General features: G+C 43.1%; 1 protein-coding gene across 1 annotated transcript in view; it reads right to left on the bottom strand.

Moving 5' to 3' along the window:
- EIF3H (eukaryotic translation initiation factor 3 subunit H) overlaps nt 1-25,129 on the bottom strand; it is a 72,737-nt gene that overhangs the window by 35,981 nt on the left and 11,627 nt on the right. Inside the window, exon 2 of the mRNA XM_077351622.1 lies at nt 18,572-18,728. Coding sequence (XP_077207737.1) covers nt 18,572-18,728 — 157 coding nt within the window. The remainder of the gene's footprint in view (nt 1-18,571; nt 18,729-25,129) is intronic.

The raw sequence follows: 25,129 nt of genomic DNA, 5'->3' as shown, positions 1-25,129 counted from the left end.
CCTTTCCTCTCCCCACAACAGACACCCTATGAGGTGGTTGAGGCTGAGAGAGCCCTGATATTACTGCTGAGTCAGAACAGCTATATCAGGGCTGTGACTAGCCCAAGGTCTCCCAGCTGGCTGCAAGTGGGGGAGTGCAGAATCGAACCCGGCATGCCAGATTAGAAGTCCACACTCCTAACCACTACACCAAACTGGTGTAGAAGAAAACTGCTTTGACAGGGTCACAGAAAAACAGAACTTTTCGGACCAAGGAATGGATTCAATATAAAGTAAGTTCATATGACCTCAAATTCAAGTGTAACAAAGGTTTTGGAAAATGCAAGATCTGCAGAGGGCAGGAGTCAGCGGCATGAGAAGAATATCCTGCAGGGGACATCAGAGGAGATATGTAGCTAGCATATTTAGATTAGGAACTTCCTGAGGTTTTGCAAATATGCTCCTTCTGTGCCCTGACTGACTCAATAGGAGACTCTCTCCCTCCCTCCCCAAAGTTGTTTCTCTTCACTGTTTTATTATATTTATTAAGCAGCTTGGCGTGCTTCAGTCTCTTTACACAGAATCATAGAGTTGGAAGGGACCTCATCTAATCCAACCTTGTCCCCAAAGGTATGACCAGCATTTCCCTGGGCATGCAAGAAGGGGCCACAAGAGCCAATCACAGACACAATCCCTTCTGCCCACCCATTTACAATCTGCCTTAAGTTCACAGAATCAGCATTTCTGTGTGGCGGCTATCTAGCCTCTGCGTAAAAACTTCCCAGGAAGGAGAACCCACCATCTCCTGAGGAAGCCTGCTCAACTGAGGAACCGCTCTATCAGGGACTTCTTCCGGATGTTTAGCTGAAAATTCTTTTGAATTAATTTCATCCCATTGGTTCTGGTCCGATCCTCTGGTACATAGTTAAACTCTGTCTAGTTCATCCACACTATGCATTATTTTGAAATCTCTATTGTGTTTCCTTAATCTGTTTCTTTTCATAAACTAAAAAGCCTTGAAAGGGGTGGGGGAGAATCTAATACCTTGATCATTTAGGTTGACATGTTTTGCACTTTTACAAGAACACTGGCATGATTTTCTCCCTTCTGGAAGGGCCATAAGCCACTCGGAAGCAAGAAACAACAGCTATCAGAGACGAATGCACAACTTTGCCAGGCGACATCAGCAGCACCAGGAGATGCAAAGTTTTCTTGTGCCAGGAAATTTCTTTGTCCTCTGCTTAGGCACCAGGGGTACCTCTTCAGAACGGACCTCTGCAACATTTTTAAATCCATCTTCCCTTTTCACAAGCCTCCCTTGCATTATATCAAACTGAGGCCTAAATCACCAAGATGACAAGGAATTGTAGCGGTTTAACACAGACAAGTCTTGAAATAATATTGTGATCAAAGTAGAAGGCAGCCTAATAAAACCCAGGTGGCTTTGGCTTATCATACATGGTACTCATTACTTCAATTGCTCTGTTTAATAGATTGCCTGGTGTCAGCAGAAGGAGATTTCTGCTATTAATTCCTCTAGTTATAACTCTACATGTGTTTTCTGAAGCTCTCTGATAAATCGGCTTTGTCCAGGAAAAAACGTAAGGGGGAGAAAAATCTATTTTAGAAGTCAGACCTTTTGCCACTGCTGGCAAAACCACAGAAACCACTCTGAATTTGCTTGTATTCACTATTAACAAACGCCTAGAACTAGTTTTTCAGGAGGATCCAGATTATTCAAGCTTGCCAAGAATTTTGTGTTCGGTGACGTGTTTCTCCACACCCTCCCCCCCAAAGCCACACACAAAAAAAATGCTAACTTTGTTGCAAGACCTGGTCTATAAATTCCAAAGAAAGGTGGTCTGTTATTTTCCCTCCCCCTCCCCCACCAGACTTTCGTTAGGCTTGTAGTTTTAGATAGCCACCGCAATTTGCAGCTGAAAAAGAAAAAGTATAGGAGAATGAGAACTGACTTCAGTTTTCGGCTGCATTTTAAATAAGGTCATTTGCGCTTTGCCCTGTAGCCAAAGATATGAAAAATTACCTGGAAAATTAAATTTAACAAATGAACTGTTTACAGATATCGTCAATCACAACACTGGAGTAAAACACGGACAGTTTTGGTGCTAAACGTGACCTCCGCAAATTATTCAGTATTAGAGGACTGCCATGCCGTCGGTTTTTAACTACAGCTCAGGACTGTGTGTACATGCCATTGTCACAGCTGACTTATTGTAAACGCTGGCAGGGGCTCATGGGAATTGCAGTCCATGGACATCTGGAGGGCCACAGTCTGACTACCACTGCTGTACGGTTTTCAAGGCAAAAGATATTCAGAGGTGGTTTGCCATTGCCTAGCTTCATGCCACAGCATTCCTTGGAGATCTCACATCCAAATACTAGATAAGGTCTACCCTGCTTAGCTTCTGAGATCTGGTGAGATCAGGCTAGCCTGGGCTATCCAGGTCAAGGCTAATCTAACACCAGGAGATGCAAAGAGGTCCAAGAGGTTTACAAAAAATACATTCACTGCCCCCCCTCCACTCTAGGATGCAGCATCACTGCCAGAAGATGTAGCGCTGGCCACAGACATGTAGTGCTGGCCACAGAGTAATGGAGAATAGGTCTAAACCTGGCTACTAGCCATGATGGCTGATGAGAACATCCCCTCCCCATTGAAACAGAAAAGTCTTCTGCACGTGCTTAGGAAGGCTCAGAAGGGGAGGGGGAGGCAAGCACAGCCTCTTTCTTTGTTTTCTTGAAGATGGGGGGGGGGGAGAGGATTGCAGACAGCAGAGAAGGGAGAAATAAAAATCCAAAAAAAATCCCCTTTAAAGCAAGCTTGTTACCTCGGCAGCTTTGGCCAATCAGAGCATCTCTACCATGGAGTCAGCCTTACCAATCAGAGCTCTCTACCACGGAGCTCTTGCTTTCTTAATCCGAGACTGAAAATATTGAGGGATTTTTCCACTCCTAAATAACGCAGAAGCAAGGTAGGGTCACTCCGGATCAATCCTGATTGTTGCAGGGGGAATATTTAAATCAGACAAAATCAAAAGGGAAATCGCTTTCAGTGGAGATGGCAGGGACTGAATTGACCTGGGATTGGAATAAAAGCTCCATGCAGTTTACACCCTAGTTTCATTTTGGAGTGAGATTGCTTTGTCAACAACTTTGGTTAGCCAACACCATTAATAGTGTCCTCTTTCTAGCACAGGACTCTGCAATCCAGTGCCTCGGTACTTAACCCAATGTTGGCCCTTAAAAGAAACAAACGAAAACTTCTTTCAATCGAGGCGCATTGGAGGGTTAGGTGGAGTACTAGAATGGCCAATAGGAGAAGGTGATGGCAGATTAAAAAAAAAGAATTAGGGGACTAAAGGACTTCTTAGGCATGCTTTACTAAAAAGGGAAATAAAGCAGCTGCCAGTAAACCAAGTGTGATGCCAGTATGCTAACACAATCAGGCAGGGTGCCCCGTGGCATTATTTATTGTGAGACCACACAGAAGCCTCTTCCTAACAGAGGTCTCACAACTGACAGCATTTGAGCCATGGGAACTTTGTGCATCCTTAATCAGCAAGTCAATCATCAGTAGTGTTAAGCTGTATAGCAGCTTAATATATCAAATAATATCAAATCTGAAAATATTTTAGATACCCAACCAGGGCTTCCTGGAGCCATGGGGCTCCATGAAGCATAGAGTTGGAAGGGACTTCCTGGGTCATCTAGTCCAGGGGTAGTCAACCTGTCATCCTCCAGATGTTCGTGGACTACAATTCCCATGAGCCCCCTTGAACCTTCACAGAATCAGCCTCTCCGTCAGATGGCTATCCAGCCTCTGTTTAAAAATGTCCCGAGGAAGCCTGTTCCACTGAGAGCTCCCCAGAGGATCCCAAAACTTTCCCTGGACTCTGTCTTAATGGACTCAGCCATACTTCTGGTCCGATTCCTGGGCTCTTAGAAACCTGAAAAATATTTCAGGGGCTCCTCCACGGTCAAAAGGTTGAACAGGGCTATTGTGTAGTTTTCAGTTATGCAAACTGTCGGCTTCCTGATCTCTCTTGCTCTGGGTGCAGATACTATGTGACTTTGCAGACCCCTGTTCTAATTACTGGACATTGAGTCCTCAATTTCGTCCATCACCCACAATTACCATTACCTTCACAGAGCCTCCTAAATCTCAAAAAATAATATGGCATTTCACAAATCCTCTCATTCATCTGAACAGCTCCACATATAACTACTGGCAAAAGAGAACGTAAATACTCAGAAATAAGGTGTTTCTTTTTTTAAAGTGTGGAGAATAAGGCAAAAGCTGGAAACAAAAAAAGGAGGAGAAGAAGGCAGGGAAGCAGCCAAGAAATGCCAGGTTTACTGATTCAGCTTCTCCCTTCTGGGATTTCTGTGGTTTATATACATTTTTTCCTTCAACCAAGCATAGCACTACACCCAAGGATGAACTATCTTCATTCTTCAAAGCTCTACAAATAACAAGGCCTCCATTTTAAAGACTGTTTCTTGTTATGGGCTTTTAAGAGAGAGAAAGAGAGAGAGAGAGAGAGACTTGCGATTTGTGGGTAGTTCACAGTGTTTCAGGAGTGGCACCCAGTGTCCAAATGGAATCCTTACAAGTGATTTACTTGGCCTCCAAAAATGGTTTCGTTCAGTTCTCGTGTGCCTCACAAGCAGCCCACACCAGAAAAGACTACACTGAGGGAGGGAGGGAGGGAGGGAGGGAATAAAATTAAATGTTGTTTTACAGACAAGGTTCTCAAACACATTTGTAGGGGTAGCTTTTAGGTCATTTTAGAACAATCCAGACTGTTTCTCCAATAAAAATTGAAAACCGATAAATTCAGACCAACCCTTCCCTCCCAAAATAAGTTATAAGCCATATTCTGGGCTAAGCAATGATGACAAGATTTGCTGAAAATGCCAAGGAACTATTGTCTTATATACAGTTCCCTAGTATTTTAAAACACTGTTTTGATGGCTATAGCTCTGTACAGGATTCTACTGTTAGTAGCTTACTCTGGACTACAAAGATCCTCTGGACTCAGAGCTTGCTGGACTGACCAGTGTGATACACCTCAAGCACACAGGGTTTCCAAAGATAGAAACTCTCAGAGATTCAGTTACATCTATGAGAGTTAAGCTCTCTCTCCCACTGTGTTTTTTAAAACTGTAGCATAACGGTTGGTTTTTATATCTCATTTTTCCCTACCCGAAGGAGTCTCAAAGCAGCATACCATCGCCTTCCCTTCCTCTCCCCACAATAGACACCCTGTGATGTAAGTGGGCCTGAGAAAGCTCTGAATGAATTGTTCTGCAAGAAAAGGCTCTTACAGTACTGTGACACGGCCAAGGTCACCCAGCTGGCTGCATCTGGAGGCGTGGGAAATCCAAGTTTGAAAAAACCATACCAAGTTTGAAAAAAACTTTGAAGCCTTCCTCCAACTTCACTGGCTCCAACCGAAGAGTCACTTAAACTGGAGGAAGCCTTCCCCAACATGAGGAAGGTAGGTACTGGAAAAACAATTCAGCAAATTTATATGCTGTTTCCCCCCAGTCCTGTTCTGTTTAAGAAACCACTTGAAGGCATTCTGAACATTTCGGTATTGGCCAGGTTTATTTACTGATAGAGATTTTGATGGGTTTTATGCCTTCGGCTCCTATAGGGAATGGGAAAGTAGAACTCTATCATCATCATCATAAATGAAAAAAAAAATTGTGTGAGCTATATTACAGTTTGTGTGCCCCTCCAAGTTTCTTCTGAGCTAGCGCCGTGACAACTTCCTTAAATGCCAAAATGACCAAGATCAGCCCAAGTTTCCATGATTCAATTCCTTTGAGAGCCACGGGCATCAGAGAAACATCTCAGAACTGACGTACTTGGCTTCTCCCACATCAATGGAATTGACTCTACTATCCATCTCATTTGCAGAAGTCTACCAAACAGGGACAACTATTCTGAGAATTCTAAAGCATTAATAATAATTCCAAGGTGCTTCAGGTCTGGATAGCCCAGACTCGTTTAGACAACTGCGTTCCTTACTTAAACACCTTCTGCTGAAAAACTGCTGTCTCGGTAACAGCTGGCACCCGAATCGAGAGACCGAAACCATGTGCGGTGAGCTTGGGTCCTATAACGTAATATTCGCAGCTTGAACCGCCATAAACGCTAATAAATATTAAAGCCCCAAATAAATCTGTCCTACAAGCAAGCCTCTTGAGCACTTCAAATGAAAGTCACAAACCTGATGCTGTGCTGAAACACCCCCCCCCCCCATTAAACCTCGCAGAGACACAGTGTCAAATGTGGTGGCCTTTACAACAGCATATATTTCAACATTAGCCTTCCTAAAAATCTTTAACTTGTACTACATCTCTGGACTCTAAGGGTTTACTAGCAATTCCTAAAAGGGAAGGGAGGGAGAAGAGATTGCAAATAGCAGCTACGAAGTGCAGGCTCCCAATAAAATAGGCGACTGCTGTCAAAACACTATTTTCAAACAGAACAAAATGGGCTGGTTTATGCTCTGCGCACTACATGCACTGCAATTTAAGGAATCACACAATTTTTCTTTAAGGAAGAAGGCATCTTGGTAAACTCCGAGATAGATTCCTCTTCCTCCCCCCCCCCACCCACCGCCCCGGCTTTTTAATAGGAGCCAGGTGCTCCTGTTGCCTTCCCCTAACTCTATCACGGCCCCTCTCGTTGCTAGGTATGGCAATAACAGCCCCTTGCACAACAATAAAATGCTGCAGGCTAAATGGAGTCTTGCAGCCTGCAAAGTTTCTCTTGAAAACGATGTCTTTGGAATTTCATGCCTGTAGCTCATCAGGATGAAGATGTGTATTTTCAGGTCCTGCCAATATTAAAGTCTGCCTATCTTTCTCCTGATTTAGGCAGTGGGCAAGATCCTAAAGGTTCCACGTGTGTGCCCCAAGAGCTTCTGATTTGAGTCCTCGCGGTGTCTCAAAGCCTGTTTATGATACGCTTTCCAAGCAGTTTTTTTTGTCTGGTGGAGCATGAAGAAAGATGACATCAGAAGCTCTGGCACATGTTATCTGTATCACTTCCTGTTTTCTGTAAACCGCCCTGAGCCCTCGAGGAGGGCGGTATATAAATATAATAAATAAATAAAGGTATAAGGAAGATGCAGGAGGCTGCAAATACCTTTAAATATATTAAAACTTCAAATAATGCCCCTGTCGCAAATATACTTACCGCTCGAATTTAATTCCTATGCTTAACACTTGAAACAAAAGAGTTTCATAGAGCCCTTAATGGGTAAGAACAGCACACAGTTGTGACTTGTACCTGAATGAGTGTTTTAATGGTTATTAAAGCAACAGGATTCAAGCCTGAACTTCTCCTAGAAGCTAAAATGACTAAAATGAGGCTACTGTACTTTAGTCACATCATAAGAACACCAGAGTCACCGGTACACCAAAGACAATCATGCTAGGAAAAGTTGAGGACAGCAGGGAAAGAGGAAGGCCCAAAAGGAGATGGATTGGTTCTATAAAGGATGCCACAGCCTGCAGTTTGAAAATTCAGAGCACGACGGTTAATAAGAGGGCATTTTTGAAGGATATTCAGTCACAGAACAGCCATAAATTGGAAGTGACTTGACGGTGAATGCCAAACACATAAAACAGGCTTTCTCAACTTGGGGTTTCTTGATGGCCCTGGAAAGGTTTCCTGAATGGGTGGGAGTTATTTAGTTAATTACTTTTAAAAACATTTATTGGGTGATTCGACCATATGTGGTGATGTCGCTCTGCCTATCTACCCAATGATGGGCCTGGAGGGGGTGGGAAGGGGAGAGGCCCCAGATGGGCACATACACACCTATGCTTCCCAACCATATTTTGCATGTTTGCGCCACGTCTGGGGTTTCTCAAAGCTTGAAGAATGTTTGACGTTTCTCAATGGTAAAAAAATTGAGAAAGGTTGACATAAAGCAACAGAATAAGGATACAATAGTTTCCCCTCTATTAAAACAACGTTGTATTTTGCTTTATTCATAAAGTCCTTTCACCCAAGGTCTGGAGCAAAGTCAATAAACCAACATGTGTCTGACTGCGCACAGGCAACTAGGAATACAACAGCAATGATCAAGCATTAAGACGTGTTTTCTTTTAAAGCCCTGGTTCAAAAGACTTTAATACCAATGTTACAGTGTTGGACCAAGAGGAAAGGACAGTACTATCTAATATAAACATGGTAACATGAAAAATGATGCAACGGAAGCCATTCGCGTGTATAAGAGATTTCATAGCCAAGCTGTAAGGCTAACTTCTTTGCACCATTAAGGCAGACTGTGTTAGCTGATGTGTGATTTACCTCTGGCACGCAGTTAACTAAATGAAATTCAGACATTTACCTGTCTCCATAATCTGATTGTGCGAACTCTCCAAACATACTCCATTAGAATTTAATTCATTCACGAGCATCAATTTGTTGGCCTGGCTTAGTCGCAATTATTGACGGTGAGCCCAGCGGGTGTTAAGATGCAGCCGGACAAAATTCTCCCTTCTACTGTTAAATCATGTCAAAAACAGAGGAAGTCTGCCCCTATTGAATCAAGCAATCTTGAGAGGGGAAATCACAAATTCTGAGTCACAGTTTGTCGCAGGGAACCACTTTGCTGATTTATGGCCATCATCAGGAACACTAAAATGAAGACAACTTGGCAAAAAGGCAGCAAAACACTCTGGGATAATTCCATTTCCTAAAGAGAGAGGGAACTGCAGAGTTAAAGGTTCCCTCTTTTGCTGTTCCCACAAAATGTGTTCCAAAAAAGCTAAAACCCTAGCCTTAAATAACGGAAGTTCTTTTCCCCAATACACTCTTTGTTCATTAACTTCTTCTCCCAATGCAAGAGGGATTTCCCCTCTTCTTAGCAAGAACCTAAAATGTCTAGCCCTTCACTGAGGAGTTTTATAACCCACATTTCCTTCCACCTATAACTCGTTAGCCAGGCCATAACTATTTAGCTCTTAAATTTCCTCAGATTACTTTTTTGCTAGGACCAAGTCCATCTTGTTCCCTTCAACTCTCAAATCCATTTGCCTCCACCGTTTAAACTCTTAACCTGATCTTTGTTCCTCATAAACAAAGAACTCGTCTTTGCACAAAAGTCTACAACCCCGGGGCCAGAAGAAACAACGAGGGTTTGACTTTAATACACTGAATTTCAAAATAAATTTTTATAGAAGCAAAATATTCCCCCTTTTTAATAATGTAACTTGCAAGTTTCGGCTGGGCGCCAGACAAGCAATATGGTGTTCAGACCAAATTAGCCAAACAAAAGTAAATCTGGCACCGTCATGGAGGTGAAGAATGTTTAGTCCTTTACAGAAGCTCTCATCCCTGATCTGGACTGAGCAAACCACTGCCACCATCCCTAGCAGGTTGTGGATTTACTTCATTCAAGTAATTTAATCTTGAACCAAATTTAACAGGTGTACAAAAATGGTGCAAAGGGACAGGACTGAGGGATGTGATGCAAAAATGGGGAGGCAAGCAACTTTTATAAGCTAGCAGGTGAGATAATGGTATGGAAGAAATAAGAACAAATTCCCCTAACCCCCTGTACGCTTAAGGTAGGGTTTCTCAACCAAGGTTTTATGAAACCCTGGTGTTTCTTGATGGCCCTGGAAGGCATGGTTATGTTGACCCACCCAACCCTCCCCAAATGGCCAGTGATGGGCCTGGAGAGGATGAAAAGGGGTAGGGCCCTGGGTGGGCATATACACAGCTATGCTTCCTAACCATTTTCTGCACACTCGAACCACTTCTGGGGTTTCTCGAAGCCTGAAGCCTGTTTCAGGGGTTTCTCAACAGTAAAAAGGTTGAGAAAGGCTGCTGTAAGGAAATGCCCAGTCTTCCCAAGTAAATAAGAAGTTGGTTTTTATAACCCGCTTTTCACCACCTGAAGGAGAGTCTCAAAGCATCCAACAATCACCTACCCCTTCTCTCTCCACATCAGACACTTTATTTATTATATATTTATATACCGCCCTCCCCAGAGGCTCAGGGCGGTTTACATTGAACTTATTAACCATACATAAAACAATTTGCATTAATCATCAAATAATAATATTAACAAAAGTGGTTATAACAATTAATAATACAACAAGTAAAGTTGCAACAGTACACAATACAATACAACAGGTCCGGAGCGCTCTGGTGGAGTTCCGGGGTGGGGGGAGCAGGCGCCCTTCATTCGCTGTTGGTTATGCCTGGTCTCAAGTGCAAAAACAATTTAGCAAATTTGTGAGGCAGGTAAGGCTGAGAGAGCTCTGAGATAACTGTGAGTGGCCCAAGGTCACCCAGCTGGCTGCAAGTGGACAAGTCAGGAATCAAACCTGGTTCTCCATATTAGATGCTTCCTATGCTGTATGGCTGCTATGAAATTATAAGCTGCCAGAAATAAATAGATGTAGCAGGATATATTTTCAAACAGAGGAGGCCAAATGATCACCTGATCTAGGCATTTGCACTTGTTGACCCTAAAGAAATTTATCATTTCACCTTAGTTCATATTAAACCTAGTATTTAGTAGACAATTTTTTAAAAAAGGAAATTTGAACTATATCCTAGAAATCCAACTCTGAAATTCACCGAAACATGCAGAGAATCTCTGATTTCAGAATCATTCTAGAAAGGTATTTCGAGATGCTTTAGGTTTTAATATTATTGCAAGCTTTTTCGGGAGGGTGGGGGAGAGACCACTGGATCCATACTAACTACCAGGGAGAAAACTAGCATTTTAGGATTTCATCTCTGGCATTTCAAACTGTACATTAGTAATATCAAATCTGAAAATATTTTAGATCAGCATATTAGCTGAACACTTCATAAATCTCAAGGCCCGTAAAACCAGCTTAAGTCTGAAAAAAAAATCAAATACTTTTTAGAATTCCCCTCATGTGGCGAGATATAATGTATCGAGTACACTTCTACTCTGTTTTACTATGAAAGTGATATTTTAATGTTCCTAACTTTTAAATAAATACCGCTTTATAAAATGTGCCGTCCTTTCCTTTTAACATTTCCACAGTTTAAGTATAAAGGGATCTAAGAGCAAAGTTATTAATATTAGTCTCATACATCGTTTTTTAATTTTAAGCCTCATATTTCAATTTAAAAGTTATGTCAGCTGCCCCAAACTAAAGGAGTTTGGCTGAAAAATAATATATATTTCAAATTTTCGGTTAACCAGAGCCAAGGCCTTTTCCTCAACTTATCAGAATAACTTATGAATGGAACATTCATGGCATTTGTTCCCGTAAATGCTCTTTAAATCAATATGCCACAATAAGTTAACATTTTAAAAATGCTGATATGCACAGGCAATTCCCATGCAAGGCCTAAAATGTTAATCTATATGTGAAATTATTTATTTTATCTCTAGTTACAGGTCTGTATACCTTTCCTAAAAGGTGTTAAATTTCCTCTATGGCTGTTATTTTTCTCTCTCCAGAGCATCATTCTATCAATTCAGGAAAGACTTTCTGAAAACATTCTTAGAAGATTAATAGCACATTATTTTTTTTTACCCTATATCCACAGCTATCGAAAGGTGTTGATGTCGTGCGTTAATATTTTAGGCCACAGGAAATAAAAAGAGAATCTCAAACAGCTGTTTGTCTTGTAAGCTATAAAGTGGGGCAGAAATATTCACGGAATACAACTGCAGCTCGTATGTCATATAATTATGACTAATGGATAGGAATTTGACTTAGTTGGGGCAAGTATGCTACTAAAGGAAGACCTGTGGGCTGTTATTAAATGAAAACAGGCATACACTGTGCCGGAATCAAACCACAAAGGCAAAAGTTCTAGTAGGCCAGGAATGAATGGGTGACGCCTTCAGGTGTGCTACAACTTAAATACTCTCTCAAACCAGAGGGGGGGGAATGCATTCCCAATTTTGTCTAAACGAATGATAGAACAAAACACGGGGGGGTACTTGTTAAAGAAGGGCCCCAACTCGGGAATTATCTTCCTTTGTGCAACTGATGTCAGAGAAGAAATCCAAGAGAAGCCATTTTAGATAACATGCGATGGGTGAGACACGTCCATCTGCTCAATATTGTGATCCTCAAGAGAGTGGCACCACTCAATTGCTTATTGAGTTCAATGGGCTTACATAGATACTGTTTAGGATTGCACTGCGGTTCCCACACCGTCTCACATTTGGTTTTGCAATTTCTAGTTCCCCTGAGAAAGACATGTACAAGCCCCCACTAGACACATGGAGCTCAGCCTACTATGTTCTGGATTATGGCCCTTATGTGGTCCCACACTGCAGTCTTCTAAGCTGTGAAAATGGATGCCGCTAATTGTAAACCAGTGCTGCTCTGTCTTGCTGACACTAAACCCATATAACAATGGCTCCATACTATCTCTGCCTTCAATTTCTAATATCTTATATCTCTACTGGAATAATGTATTTATTTATTATTAATTACAGCTAAAGCTCTATGAGATCTGATGATGGACAGGGAGATTTCAGAAGATCCCTTACATAGACCGTTTATGCACTGGGAACTTCACTGCCTCAGCTCCCATGCAGGAGAAAAAATCGGGGGCAGATGAGGAGCACAGGACCAAATGGTCCCCCGTGTGGGTGCAGGAAGACATGGTGCTACCTGACACGACTAAAACTCCAGCCTGCAGCCTGGCATGAAACCTCCAGTGCATAAACGGTCATACAGAGACACTGCCCATGTAAACAAGGTTTTATAGAATGGGTTTTTTTACTGCCCCTTATACGATGCTATTCAGTAAATATAATAAAGCTCTAGATTTACTCTTAGTTAAATGTATTGGCTACTGTGATAAGAACAAGGTACAGTTCTTTCTCTCCAATCAGGATCCAGATACAACTGATAAAGTAGCTAAATTCTTACAAATGGCAATTAAGCTGCGTGAACTTAAGAACTAATTGATCGTATTCTGATCTGTCCTATTTTTTATGCCGATAAAAGTTGTTGTTGTAGTAGCAGTATTATTAATAATTACATTTATATATCACCCTCCCCTGATGCCTCTGCCACATATATGCCCCCTTTAGAAAACCTGTAGGGGAAAAAGACAACTGATGTGATCAGGGAGGTTTACCCACGTCGTCTAAAAAAATAAGAACTAGATCGTATGCTGCAGTATCTAAATGAGAACAGTCAGGGAGAAGCATTGAACAGAGCACTTTAAGGATATTTTGGAGAGAGCTTTTACAGAAAAATCTTAATGCACCTCCGATAGAGCCACCGAGCAAACTGTGCAAAGCAAATCTATCCCATTTTGTACAATTTAAGTTCTCAAAATAAAATCTGTCCACTTTTGAATGCTTTGTGGCCAACTACATTTTATAAGTAAACAGGGGAAGGGGGGGGGAATCCTATAAAACAATTTTCGTTTACCCCAAACCCCAGAAATACAATTTTTAGCTGAATGCTTAACATCACTAAGGACACGAGACTCCCACTAAAAACTTTTGCTTGTGCCACAGCATTCGATTTTAATACATTGTGCATCATCATACTAATATATGCTAAATCCGAGGACTCTGCTTAGGTTGTAATCCCTGCAAGTGGCATCCTACAAAATGGAACAGAGATTAAGAGAATGCCGAACAAGTTGACACGACATATATTTTGAGAGGGTGCTGCCAAATAGCTGCATGGCTCTCAATGGAAGTCAGACAACCCCTGAAAGATCAATTTTGGCCCCACCAAAAAGCATTTACATGCAGCTGATCACAGATGGCTCACGCAACAAGTTGCATTCCTCTCCCCGGACATGAAAAAGATTAAGATTAAGATGAAAAGGTTCGCTAGGTCCTGTACAGAAGATTTTAGAGGTACAAGCATAATGGGCCTGTAGAGGATTCTTCAGCGCCAGCAGCTTCAAAACCAATAAAGAACATGCTGGAGAAGACAGACAAGCAGAGAACTACTGGACGTTATTTAATCAATGAACTTTATTATATTTACAGAATGTGTTTGTATAAAACAGTATTTGAACCTTTGCTGAGGAAAACACAATCCTTCCCCCTCCCCATCAATCCTGGCTACATGGCCAAAAAGAAAAAGTGATTGTTTTTAAGCTGGGTAACAGTGCCTCCTAATGGGGATTTCAATAAGTAGCCAATTTTAAAAACCCGTCTCAAATTTTATTACGCTTTTCCAGCAGCGTTGCTTAATTGTCTGAAATAGATTTGTTTTGTGGCCACAGATATGGAGCAGATGAGGCATAGGAGGGATGGGGGGAGGGACAGCCTAATGGGAGCATTAAAACATATATTTTTGTAACCAGAGCATTGTTGATAACGCCACAGAAAATGCTTTCAGACCGTTAAGACTGAATAAAGATTAAATAACACATGTAGTTTGAAAATTTGCTACCAATTCTGTCTGAAGAAACCAATCAGAAGATATTTCCCAAAAAAGGCAAGAGAAATAGGAATGAATCCTTGCCCACAAAGAAATCATCAGTATCATTTTATATTAAAGGGGGGGGGGAGAGATTAGGGTCTTCTACTAACCACTTCTGTGTTTCTCAGTCTGCACAGACACTCCGGGTTAAATCAAATTAGTCAGCCATCATGACTCCCCCGCTCTCCTCCCTCCTTCAACTGAATACAGGAAATAGGTAATTTCCAATACCCCCCCCCAATTCTATATGGTAAAGGTGAAAGATACTGAGAGCATGCCCTACCACAGGGGTAGTCAAATGGCAGCCCTCCAGATGTCCATGGACTACAATTCCCACAAGCCCCTGCCAGCAAACGTTGACAGGGACTTATGGGAACTGTAGTCCATGGACATCTGGAGGGCCACAGTTTGATTACCCCTGCCCTACCAACTGCTGCAGAAACAGCAATACCCTGGGGCATGCTCAGTGACAGAGTATTTCTTGAAGAACATGTTAGCTATGTACTCCAAGGACACAAAAGAGCAGAAAAGTCATTTCTGTGTAACACGCGACCCAAAATAAAGGCAATCCGGCAGAACTAAATCAACGACAGCATTGTTTCCCTTTGATAAAAGCAGGATTCTGGGCATGGAGCTAGCTAGTGGTGGTGCATATTGAACGGCTTGCCTTCCCCCATCTCACAGAAGCATGGAGGGGGGGAAAGGAAGATGAACTAGACATCACTATCATATGTAAGACCAATTGCATTTCCAAAAATGGCCAGTCAGAAGCTTCCGGAAGGTCACAGGCAGACACGGAGAGCTGCCTGCTCTGCTGTTATTTCCAGCCATTGGATTCTAAGAGAAGAGCTGGAGAGCAAGCCCTGGGGTCACCAAAGGCAAACGCCAGGCGCAAGTTTCCTAGATCAGGGGTAGTCAACCTGTGTTCCCCCAGATGTTCATGGACTACAATTCCCATGAGCCCCTGCCAGCGTTTGCTGGCAGGGGCTCATGGGAATTTTAGTCCCTGAACATCTGGAGGAACACAGGTTGACTACCTCTGCCCTAGATGATACGGAGTCCTGTCCTATCCATCTGCCCAGCTAAGGGCAAAAACCTTCAAGGGTCAGATTGGTGTTGTGGTTAAGAATGGCGGCCTCTGATCTGGTATGATTCCCCCACTCCCCCACATGCAGCCAGCTGGGTGACCTTGGGCTAGTCACAGTTCTGTTAGAGCTGTTCTCACACCACCTCTACGACTTCCTTACAACTCGCTGCACGAGCAGGCTAGAATTTAATAACCAGCGATGCTGCTAATTTGCTATTTTAATTCTTGTTCATTTTAAATTTTATATTCAGTTTATTTATTATTTATTATTATTGTGTTTATCTTGCTGCCAATGCTAGATCTGTCGTACAGTACCCTGAGATGGCTAGTCCGGGCAGGGCAATATAGAAATTGAATCTGTCTGTCAACCAAGACAGTCTAATGCAGCAAAAGTGAATGGAAGCCTTGTGGCACCTGAAGGACCACGTTGTGGGGAGGGGGGGGGAAGCAGTTGTGGCTCAGTGTAAGAGCAACTGCTTAGCATGCAGAAGGTCCCAAGTTCAATCCTCGGCATCTCCAGGATCAGATATAGTAGGTGATGGAAAAGAACTCTGCCTGAAACACAGAAGAGTTGCTGCCAATATTGACAAGGCTGGACCAATGGTTTGAGTAAGTGGAAAGCAGCTTTGTACACTGAATATGTTGTTTTATCCTGGCATAATCTTAGGTGAACCACAGCCCACTTCCTCAGATGCACAGGCTTAGGTTGACAAAAGCTTATGCTGGAATAAAACTTTGTTGTTAAGATGCAACAATTCTCCAAGTGATAATGGACACACTCATTTGGGAACGTTTTCAAATGTGTTTCTAACCGGATGATTCAGTTGGAGGTGCCTATCGACTATTTTGTCCCATTACATCCACATGGATTTTAGAGCAATCTGCCACGAAGCCCATCACGTGCCCAAGATATCAACACAGTTGATAACTTTATTTAAATTGCCTCGCAGTGTATCAATGCCGACCAGATCTCAGAAGAAGAGAAGGTTTTTATCTGCTTTCCTCTACGCGAAGGAGTCTCAAAGCGGCTTATGATCGCCTTCCCTTCCTCTCTCCACAATGTACACCTTGTGAGGTAGGCAAAGTGGAGAAAATTCTGAGGAAACAGTGACTAGCCCTAGGCCACCCAACAGCTTCAGGTGGAGGAGTGGGGAACCAAACGTAGTTCTCTGGATTACAGCCTGCCGCTCCTAACCACTATACCAGAGGGAAGAAAATCAAAAGGCATTCAGCATGTTGCCATTAAGGTTAGCAAACAGTTTTTCAACTCAGCACAAAGCCCTTCCCATTTAGAATCATAGAGTTGGAAGGGACATCCAGGGTCATCTAGTCCAACCCCCTGCACAATGCAGGAACTCACAACTACTTGCCCACCCACAGTGATACCAATATCGCGCCCAAGTGATTCCCCCACCCCCACCCCCCCAAAAAATCTCCAGAATCCAGCCTGGCCTGGAGGAAATTCATTTGCCATCCCGTAGTGGCGATCAGCAAATCAGGTATGCAAGGAAGGGCCACAAGAGACAAACACTGGCATATCCCTCCTGCCCACCCACTCACAATCTGCCTAAATTCATAAAATCAGCATTTCTGGTATAGTGGTTAAGAGCACCAGACTCAAGTCCAGAGAACTAGGTTTGATTCCCCACAGCAAATCTGGTCTCCCAGATTTCATGTTAAAGGGGAAGAGAAATATAGGTTGGCCATCAAAATTACTGGGAAAAGCCTTGATAGCCTACACACTTTCTCACAAAATCTAGCTACTTGGATAACATGAGGAGGACCTCCTCAACCCGTCTTAAAAGTCCAATGGCTTCTCTAGGCTACATGCCGCAGCATGTTCCACGTAGGAACATGTCAAGGCTGAAATAACATGATCTGACAGAGAAAGAATGGCATTCTGTTCCAAGCCAGCATTGAAGTTCTTCAGAAAAGCAGACACCATCCTCTGTTATTAATGAACTGTTCAGAAACGGAGGGCTCTTTATGACAGTGTGACAGAAAGACTGGCAGACCTTGGTAACAGCTTGGACAAGAAGTCTACACATAACTTTTCCATCAGAAAAAAATGTCATCTACAGGATGACAGTCCATTGTCCAGTCAACAGTAGAACTCCTGATGTAGGATTTGAAGTGAAAAGCAACTGTTTTCCCTTTGAGTTGTGGCATCTCATGAGGGAGGAGGAAGAGAAAGGGAGTGTTTCTGGGCTGACAGAAGCTTTAATCCTTGTTTCTACCAGCAATTTTCCTAAGCTTTGAAACCATTAAATATTCCCTTAACAACTAAAGTTTGGCTCGGAGACTTGGACTGCACTTGCCATGTTCCGATTAACCAGGAACCGGCAGCCGATTCATTTCTCACAGATATTAGTTATGACAGTACAGTTCCTAAAAAAATATTATCAAATTGAACAGAAGGATTTTGTTCCTGTGAACATTAATCTCAATTTATGCCCAAAACCTCATTGCTCGGTCTTGCAGAAGGGCAGTCTGAATAATGTGTGTGCAAAATTTCATCCTGAAAAATTGGCTTCTGCTTTGTAGTTTGTATTCCTGAGAATCCTGGCCTACGACCCCTCCCGCACCGGCTCTTGGCCCCCACCTCTGCAACTGGCAAGTATTTTGAAAATCTGAACGAAATTTGCCTATGAAACCTTCCTATGCAGAAAGCAGTTACATTATGTGAAGCCCCCGGTTCATCCCCTCATTGTAACTTGAGCTGGTATTCACTGTCCGAGGCTCAAATGTCCCATTTTCTAAAGAAAACGGAATTTCCAATTCTCACAATTCTAAAGGAAGCCAACAGATTCTACATCAGAAACTGTGCTCCATGCCCAAGGGTACCAGTGTAACATGGCTACCAGGGCCTCATCAGCTTAATGCGGCATAATAAATACCTGGACAAACAAGAAGCCAAGATCAAGAAGCTTTCCTTTCGTCTGTTCCGAACCTCCTGCCCATCAGCTGCATTGGATGCCCTCAGGTTTCTGCAGGTGTAAACGTTTGAAAGGCAAAGGGGAGGTAATGTAGCTGTTGTAAACCGGTTACCTTCATCGAAGTCAGCGTCGTCCTCTGTATGCTGAGGGAACGGGAAGCAGTTAGTGATTTCGAGCCTGTCGTCCACCACTAGGCCCAGCAGCACGCCCTGCACCACTTCATTTCCTTGGCCTTCTTCTTGATAATGTTTGATGATCTTCAGCACCACCTAAAAAAAAAAGATAAGCTCTTGATCAGGGCAGCCTCGCTGAGAATGAAATATCCAGGTCCATCTGTGGGCCGTTGTCCCCAAGAGTAACATTGCAAATCTAGGCAAATATAGTAAATTGTAGGAAAGATGGCAAATCTTGGGGGAGGAGCTATGGTTCAGTGGCACAGCACCCATTTTGCATGCAGAAGGTCCCAGGTTCAACCCCAGGCATCTCTGGTTAAAAGGATGAGGTAGGAAGTGATGGGGAAGACCCCAGCTTGAGACCCGGGAGAGCCGCTGGAATGGACAGTATTGACCTTAATGCAGCCTTTCGCAAAGCTTTTTTACCAGTGAGAAACCCCAGAAATATTTTTCAGGCTTTGAGAAACCCCAGATATGGCACCATCATGCAGAATATGGTTGGGAAGCATAGCTAGGTTCATCCCGACCCCTTCCCACCCCCTCCAGGCCCATCATTGGCCACTGGGGGAAGGGCAAGTCAACAGGACCATATATGGTCACATCAACTGATAAATGTATAACAATTTTTTTTTAAATACCAAAAAATTAATTAACTCCCACCCATTCAGGAAACCCATCCAGGGAAGTCAAGAAACCCCAGGGTTTCATGAAACCCTGGTTGAGAAAGGCTGCCTTAATGGACCGAGGGTCTGATTCAGTATAAGGCAGCTTCATGTGTTCAGTCATCATCACTAACAACATTTATATAGTGCTTTCAATGTCCAAAGCATGTCACATACAGTATAGCACTGTAAGCTCTGACCTGGATAGCCCAGGGTAGTCCAATCTCGTCAGACCTTGGCAGCTAAGCACTATGGACTTCGGTTAAGAAGCTCTTTGCTGCATTTCCAACATAGCCATGGGTGCAACATGGTTTTAGTGTGGGTATCCAACTTCCCTCCAAGCAAAGAAGTCAACTCCAGTTTAGTGAATCTGGTGATTTCAGACACCTGCTAAGTGACTCTAAACCAGACACTGGGAAACTCAGTCTACTGATGAGTGTAGGTACTAAATGTGGTGTCTAAGATTCTTGCTAAAGGACTGTCAGACTTTAAATAGCTGGTATCACTGGATCAAAATTATCCAATTTTGTTCAATAAATTCAACTAAAAAGTTTTAACTGGATTTTGAATGAATGTGCTAATCAAAAAGTTGGTGGCCTCAAAATTTTGGGAAGCAACGATGCACCTAAATAATCCCTCCATATAAAGAAGACATAGATGCCAGACCAAAGGTTCATCTCCCCAATATGTAATGTAATGACCTGTAATGCTTTTTTTTTCTTTTCAAAGAAGGTAGTATTAAATCACACAATTCATACTACCACCATGTACATACTGAAATTATACAGTTCCAGAACAATTATATCAATTTATCAACCATTTCAGTTGTCTACGCCAGTGGTTCTCAAGTGGTAGTACAAATTCATTTCCCCTCAATCCCAGTAACACTCTTGCCATTTTTAATTTATTATCTGTGAATTTCGTAATAACCGTAGCAGTAAAATTTATACTCAACTGTATTATTAAATTTTCAACTACTTACGGAAATTATTCTTCATTGTTTCATAGCCATAGCCATCAAATGTACTCCCAACGATCTACTGCAATTTTCTATGTCCCTAAAACTTACCATAAATGATAAACATAGTGCCTGTATACATTTAAATGTTCATCTTGGAAATACATGTTTTTTTTTAAATTTCTATTGTCGTGGAACAAAAGTATTTTAACGAGTGATTGTTGGTTCATAAGATATGAAAGGTTGGTCAGGACAAAGGTTTCTTGACCGCCCTCAAAGGGTTTCCTGAATGGGTGGGAGTTATATTTTTTAAATTTGTTAAACATTTATCAAGCAATACGAACATGTTGACTCACCCCCCATGGCCAATGATGGGCCTAGAAGGGGAGGGAAGAGGAGGGACCCCAGGTGGGCATGTACACAGCTATGCTTCCCAGCCATATTCTACATGATCACACCACTTCTGGGGCTTCTGGAAGCTTGAAGAATGTTTCAGGGGTTTCTCAATGGTAAAAAAGAAGAAGAGTTGGTTCTTATATGCCACTTTTCTCTACACGAAGGAGGCTCAAAGCGGCTTATAGTCACCTTCCCTTTCCTCCCCCACAACCTGCGGACACCCTATGAGGTGGGTGAGGCTAAGAGAGCCCTGATATTACTGCTCCATCAGAACAGTTTTATCAGTGCTGTGGCGAGCCCAAGGTCACCCAGCTGGCTGCATGTGTGTGGGGGGGTGCAGAATCAAACCCGGCATGCCAGATTAGAAGTCCGCACTCTTAACCACTACACTAAACTGAGAATGGCTGGTCTAGGCCCTTGAATTACCAGAGGCTGGGGGAGGAGGATGTACTAACTTTGGATTTCCTACACTAAGGGTGGGTGGGTGGCTCACTTGATAGTCTTCCAGCTCTAGAACTTCAAATGAAACAATTAACTAACCAGCTTTCAGTCCTCTTGCTGAAAAGCAATCAACTCCTGCAACCAGGCTGTCCCCAAACTCAGAGAAATTTCACAAAAAGCTTCCAACGGAGCTAAAGGGGCTTCTCCTGCTCACAAAAGAGCTAAGAAAAACCTCACACACCTAAAGAGCTTCTTCGGACCACTGCCCAAGCCTGAAAAGAAATGCGGCATGTCAAACGAAACTGGCAGTCAATCCCTGCCACGGTTAAGAAATCTAGCGAAAGGTAATCAGAGGCAGAGCTCTCAAAATAATCCAGAGAGCTTAGAGTCAAAATTTTCCGCTCCGGCTGAACTAATTGCCGAATGGAAGAGAAGGTTTCATTAAGGAAACTTTTATGAAGATTAACCTTCTGCTCAAATACCAAGGTATCCCCTCTTTTAATTTGGATATGCAATTGATATGTAGCCGTATTACTGGAAGCACCCATGTGTTTCTGGGGAAGCGAGGCAGCGATTCCAAGCCCTGGCACTGAGAGTTATAGAGCTTAAGGAGCTAGCTTGCCATAGCCTAGCTAATTGAACATATAAACAGATCAAAACAACAGCTTTTTTTATCTATACGATTTGCGTTCAAGAGGCAGTCCCCATTTTTAAACTAATAATAACGAAGCATGCTGGTAGTTAGTGGACCAGGGCAGAGTCTGCACTTACTTTGTTTATTCCATTGTCAATCCTGTTGAATTCAGATCGATTTGAACTCGGGTCTTCCTCTCCCCCCCTCCCACCCAGTTCCATTGAAACAGGAAAGTGTTCTGCACGTGGTTAGGGAGGCTCAGAACGGGGGGGGGGGGGGGCAGGCAAACGGAGCCTCTTTCTTGAAGGGGGGGTAGAGCATCAAAGAAGTCAGAGGAGGGAGAAAAAATCTTTTCTTTTCTTGAAGGGGGGGGGAGGATCGAAGGAGGCAGAGGAGGGAGAAAAAAATCCAAGACCGACAGAAGTTGAGAGAAATTACGGGCTTCTCCTTTTAGGCAAGCTTGTCACATGAACAGCTTTGGCCAATCAGGGAATCTCTACCACGGAGCAGAGCCCAGATTCAGAACGCCCTGCTTTCTCAATTCGAATCTTAAAATATTGAGGTTGAAAAGCACTCTAAGATATTGCACAATAAAGGTAGGGTCACTCTGGATCAATCCTGCTTGTTGCAGAAGGAAAATTTAAATTACCCAAAATCAAAACGGAAATTGCATTCTGTGTAGACGGCAGGGACTGAATCGACCTGGGATTGGAATAAAAGCTCCGTGCAGTTTACACCCAGGTTACAAAATGGGAAGGCAGGAGGAGGCAAAATTAGTCCTTAAAGAAAAGCTGGTCAGGCAGTACATTTGCTACCTTCAGAACTGGTAACTTAGGGGAAGGCTTATTGTTTAAAACAAACCTCTTCTCCCAGAAAGCTGCCTGGGTCCCCTCTCGTGTTAGAAATGGCTTGTCACAGAAGCCACAAAGTATGTCCAGGATTGCTACGCAGAGGCAGATGATGGCAAACACCTCTGAATGCCTCGCACTTTCAAAACACTACAAGGTTGCTATCAGTCAGCTGCAGCTTGCCAACAAAAGGGGGGAGAGGCAGGATGGGGAAAGGAACTCACATCAGAAGATACATGACTGTGCCCCTCAGCCACACAGGCACAATTCACCTTGAAGGATTCAGGGGATGAAGAGGAGAAGGAGCACGTTTCCCAGTCTCAGATCCAATGCCATTTCTGAAGTCCCTGGCATTGCCGCGTTCATCTGCTGCACCCAAAACAAGTCCAGTATGGCAGCTTTGAGATCAATGGATGAAGGCAGAGAAAACGCACACCTGGATTTCCATCAATGAAAGCTTCACAGGGGATGTATACCCCTATGGCACCCGTTCGTCTCCATCTAAGAGCCTTGGTGAGAAGTCTTGGAGATCGTCTTGCAGGAGTGGGATCCACGGAGCCGGCTGCCACGTTATTGCACCCCATATGGATGACCGAATGGAGGTTGCAGCAGAGGGGTGACAGCTGAAGGAGACCTGCCAGAGCTCCTCTGATCAACTGGGCATTCCTCGCTTTGAGCAAAGAGGAATATGAAGCAGGGACCATCCCCACGGACGAAACCTAGGGGGACTTACCACCGCTTCTCTCACACTGGGCATTGGCCGGTACAGGGCAGGGAAGATCAGCCACAGCCCCTCCGCCAACTCGGCCTATCAGGCTCAACACAACCAAGAAAAATGGGTGTGGCGAAGGAAGAAGCACACCCAGGGGGGGAAATCCTCCTCTTTGCCCTCCTCCTCTTCTCCTCCATTATCAGGTCCCCACTTCTTAGATAGCCCCATGACAGCAGCAAGACATTTCTCCGTTTTCCAAACTGCGTAGCCATCAATCACCTTCACACCAGCATTTTGTTAAGTCGGCAGGAAATAGAGCCATTCCGCTTGTACCTTTACGACACGTGCGATTAATCCTGCCTAAGTAGCAACCCAAGTCTTATTGATCTGTCAAAGAAACCAGGAACACAGGCAGAAGGCCCGGAAGGGATTATTGAAGAAAAATAAAAGGAGGCACGGACCCACACTGTCATACTTTCTGGACCGCTGGATTGCACTGAGACATATCTGAGATCTTTACCAACTGAAGGATGGTTAGGCGGAAATCTAGTTTGAAGATTTAGATAAGCAGTACGGAAAAATAAATTACCTAAATATGAGAAAAAATGGGAAGTGACACAGAAGCCATTCCACGAGGCAAGTTTATCTCCATGGAAACTGCAGAACGGTTCTTTTTATAGAAGCGGGGAGGGGGGTCTTTGGAACAGAGCCCTGGGGTTCCCATTGTTTGAGCCCCAGAGAAGGTGGGCACCTGATTCGTAATAATGTTTTATTTTTAAAAACAAGACAATATAAAAGGGACGCAAAAGAGGGACTGTGCAACAGATTACACATTCCAAAAATCATTACACATTACTGGGTGTATGGAACGAAAAAGATTTCTCCCCAACATCCTCTTCATTAATTTTCAAATTTCACAACTTATTTACCTTGCAACCATCTATTTCATCACTACTACACATTCCGTGTTACACATGTTGTCAATTCCACACGTTAGCCATAGCTTTCAATGTACCCAAGTCCAAAAGAAAGCATACTATATACCTCACAGTGAAAAACAAAGGATATCATTGTTCAGAATTGACTTCCTTATACTTTTATATTCAAAACCTGTTCTTATTCTGCTTCTGCGCTGTAACGTGTTTTTATGCATTGCAATACATTTGTATGCGATTTTTAAACCGTTCCGCTTCCTGTCTCCTGATTGCATAACAAACACTTTGGCTCTCCTCAAATTTCAAAATTGATCTGTTTCTCAAATAGGTTGGCAATTTCACCATTACTGTAGTCAGCAAGTTTATTTTTCCCATTCTTCTCAGCTTGAACAGACTTCTGATTACTGTTTTGAAACACAGGTGATTCCCACCATATATTCAAATATCTCTTCCAAAACCTCTGGTAATTTCGTTAGGCAATATTCTTAATAGCATATTCTTAGCTTCCGAAGGGAATTTAAATGTGAAGGTAAAAGGTAAAGGTAAAGGTATCCCCTGTGCAAGCACCGAGTCATGTCTGACCCTTGGGGTGACGCCCTCCAGCGTTTTCATGGCAGACTCAATACGGGGTGGTTTGCCAGTGCCTTCCCCAGTCATCACCGTTTACCCCCCAGCAAGCTGGGTACTCATTTTACCGACCTCGGAAGGATGGAAGGCTGAGTCAACCTTGAGCCGGCTGCTGGGATTGAACTCCCAACCTCATGGGCAGACAGATTCAGACAGCATATCGCTGCCTTACCACTCTGCGCCACAAGAGGCTCAATGTGAAGGTAGGCACTTGTTATCATCGGGAAGATCATAATAAAGAAGAGCTTCCTAATTAATTTAGGAATACACCCGTATTTCAGAGT

This window comes from Paroedura picta, chromosome 9 (assembly GCF_049243985.1).
Source record: "Paroedura picta isolate Pp20150507F chromosome 9, Ppicta_v3.0, whole genome shotgun sequence".
Classification (NCBI taxonomy): domain Eukaryota; kingdom Metazoa; phylum Chordata; class Lepidosauria; order Squamata; family Gekkonidae; genus Paroedura; species Paroedura picta.
The sequence above is the reverse complement of the archived record's forward strand: the minus strand, read 5'-3'. Positions and strand labels throughout refer to the sequence as shown.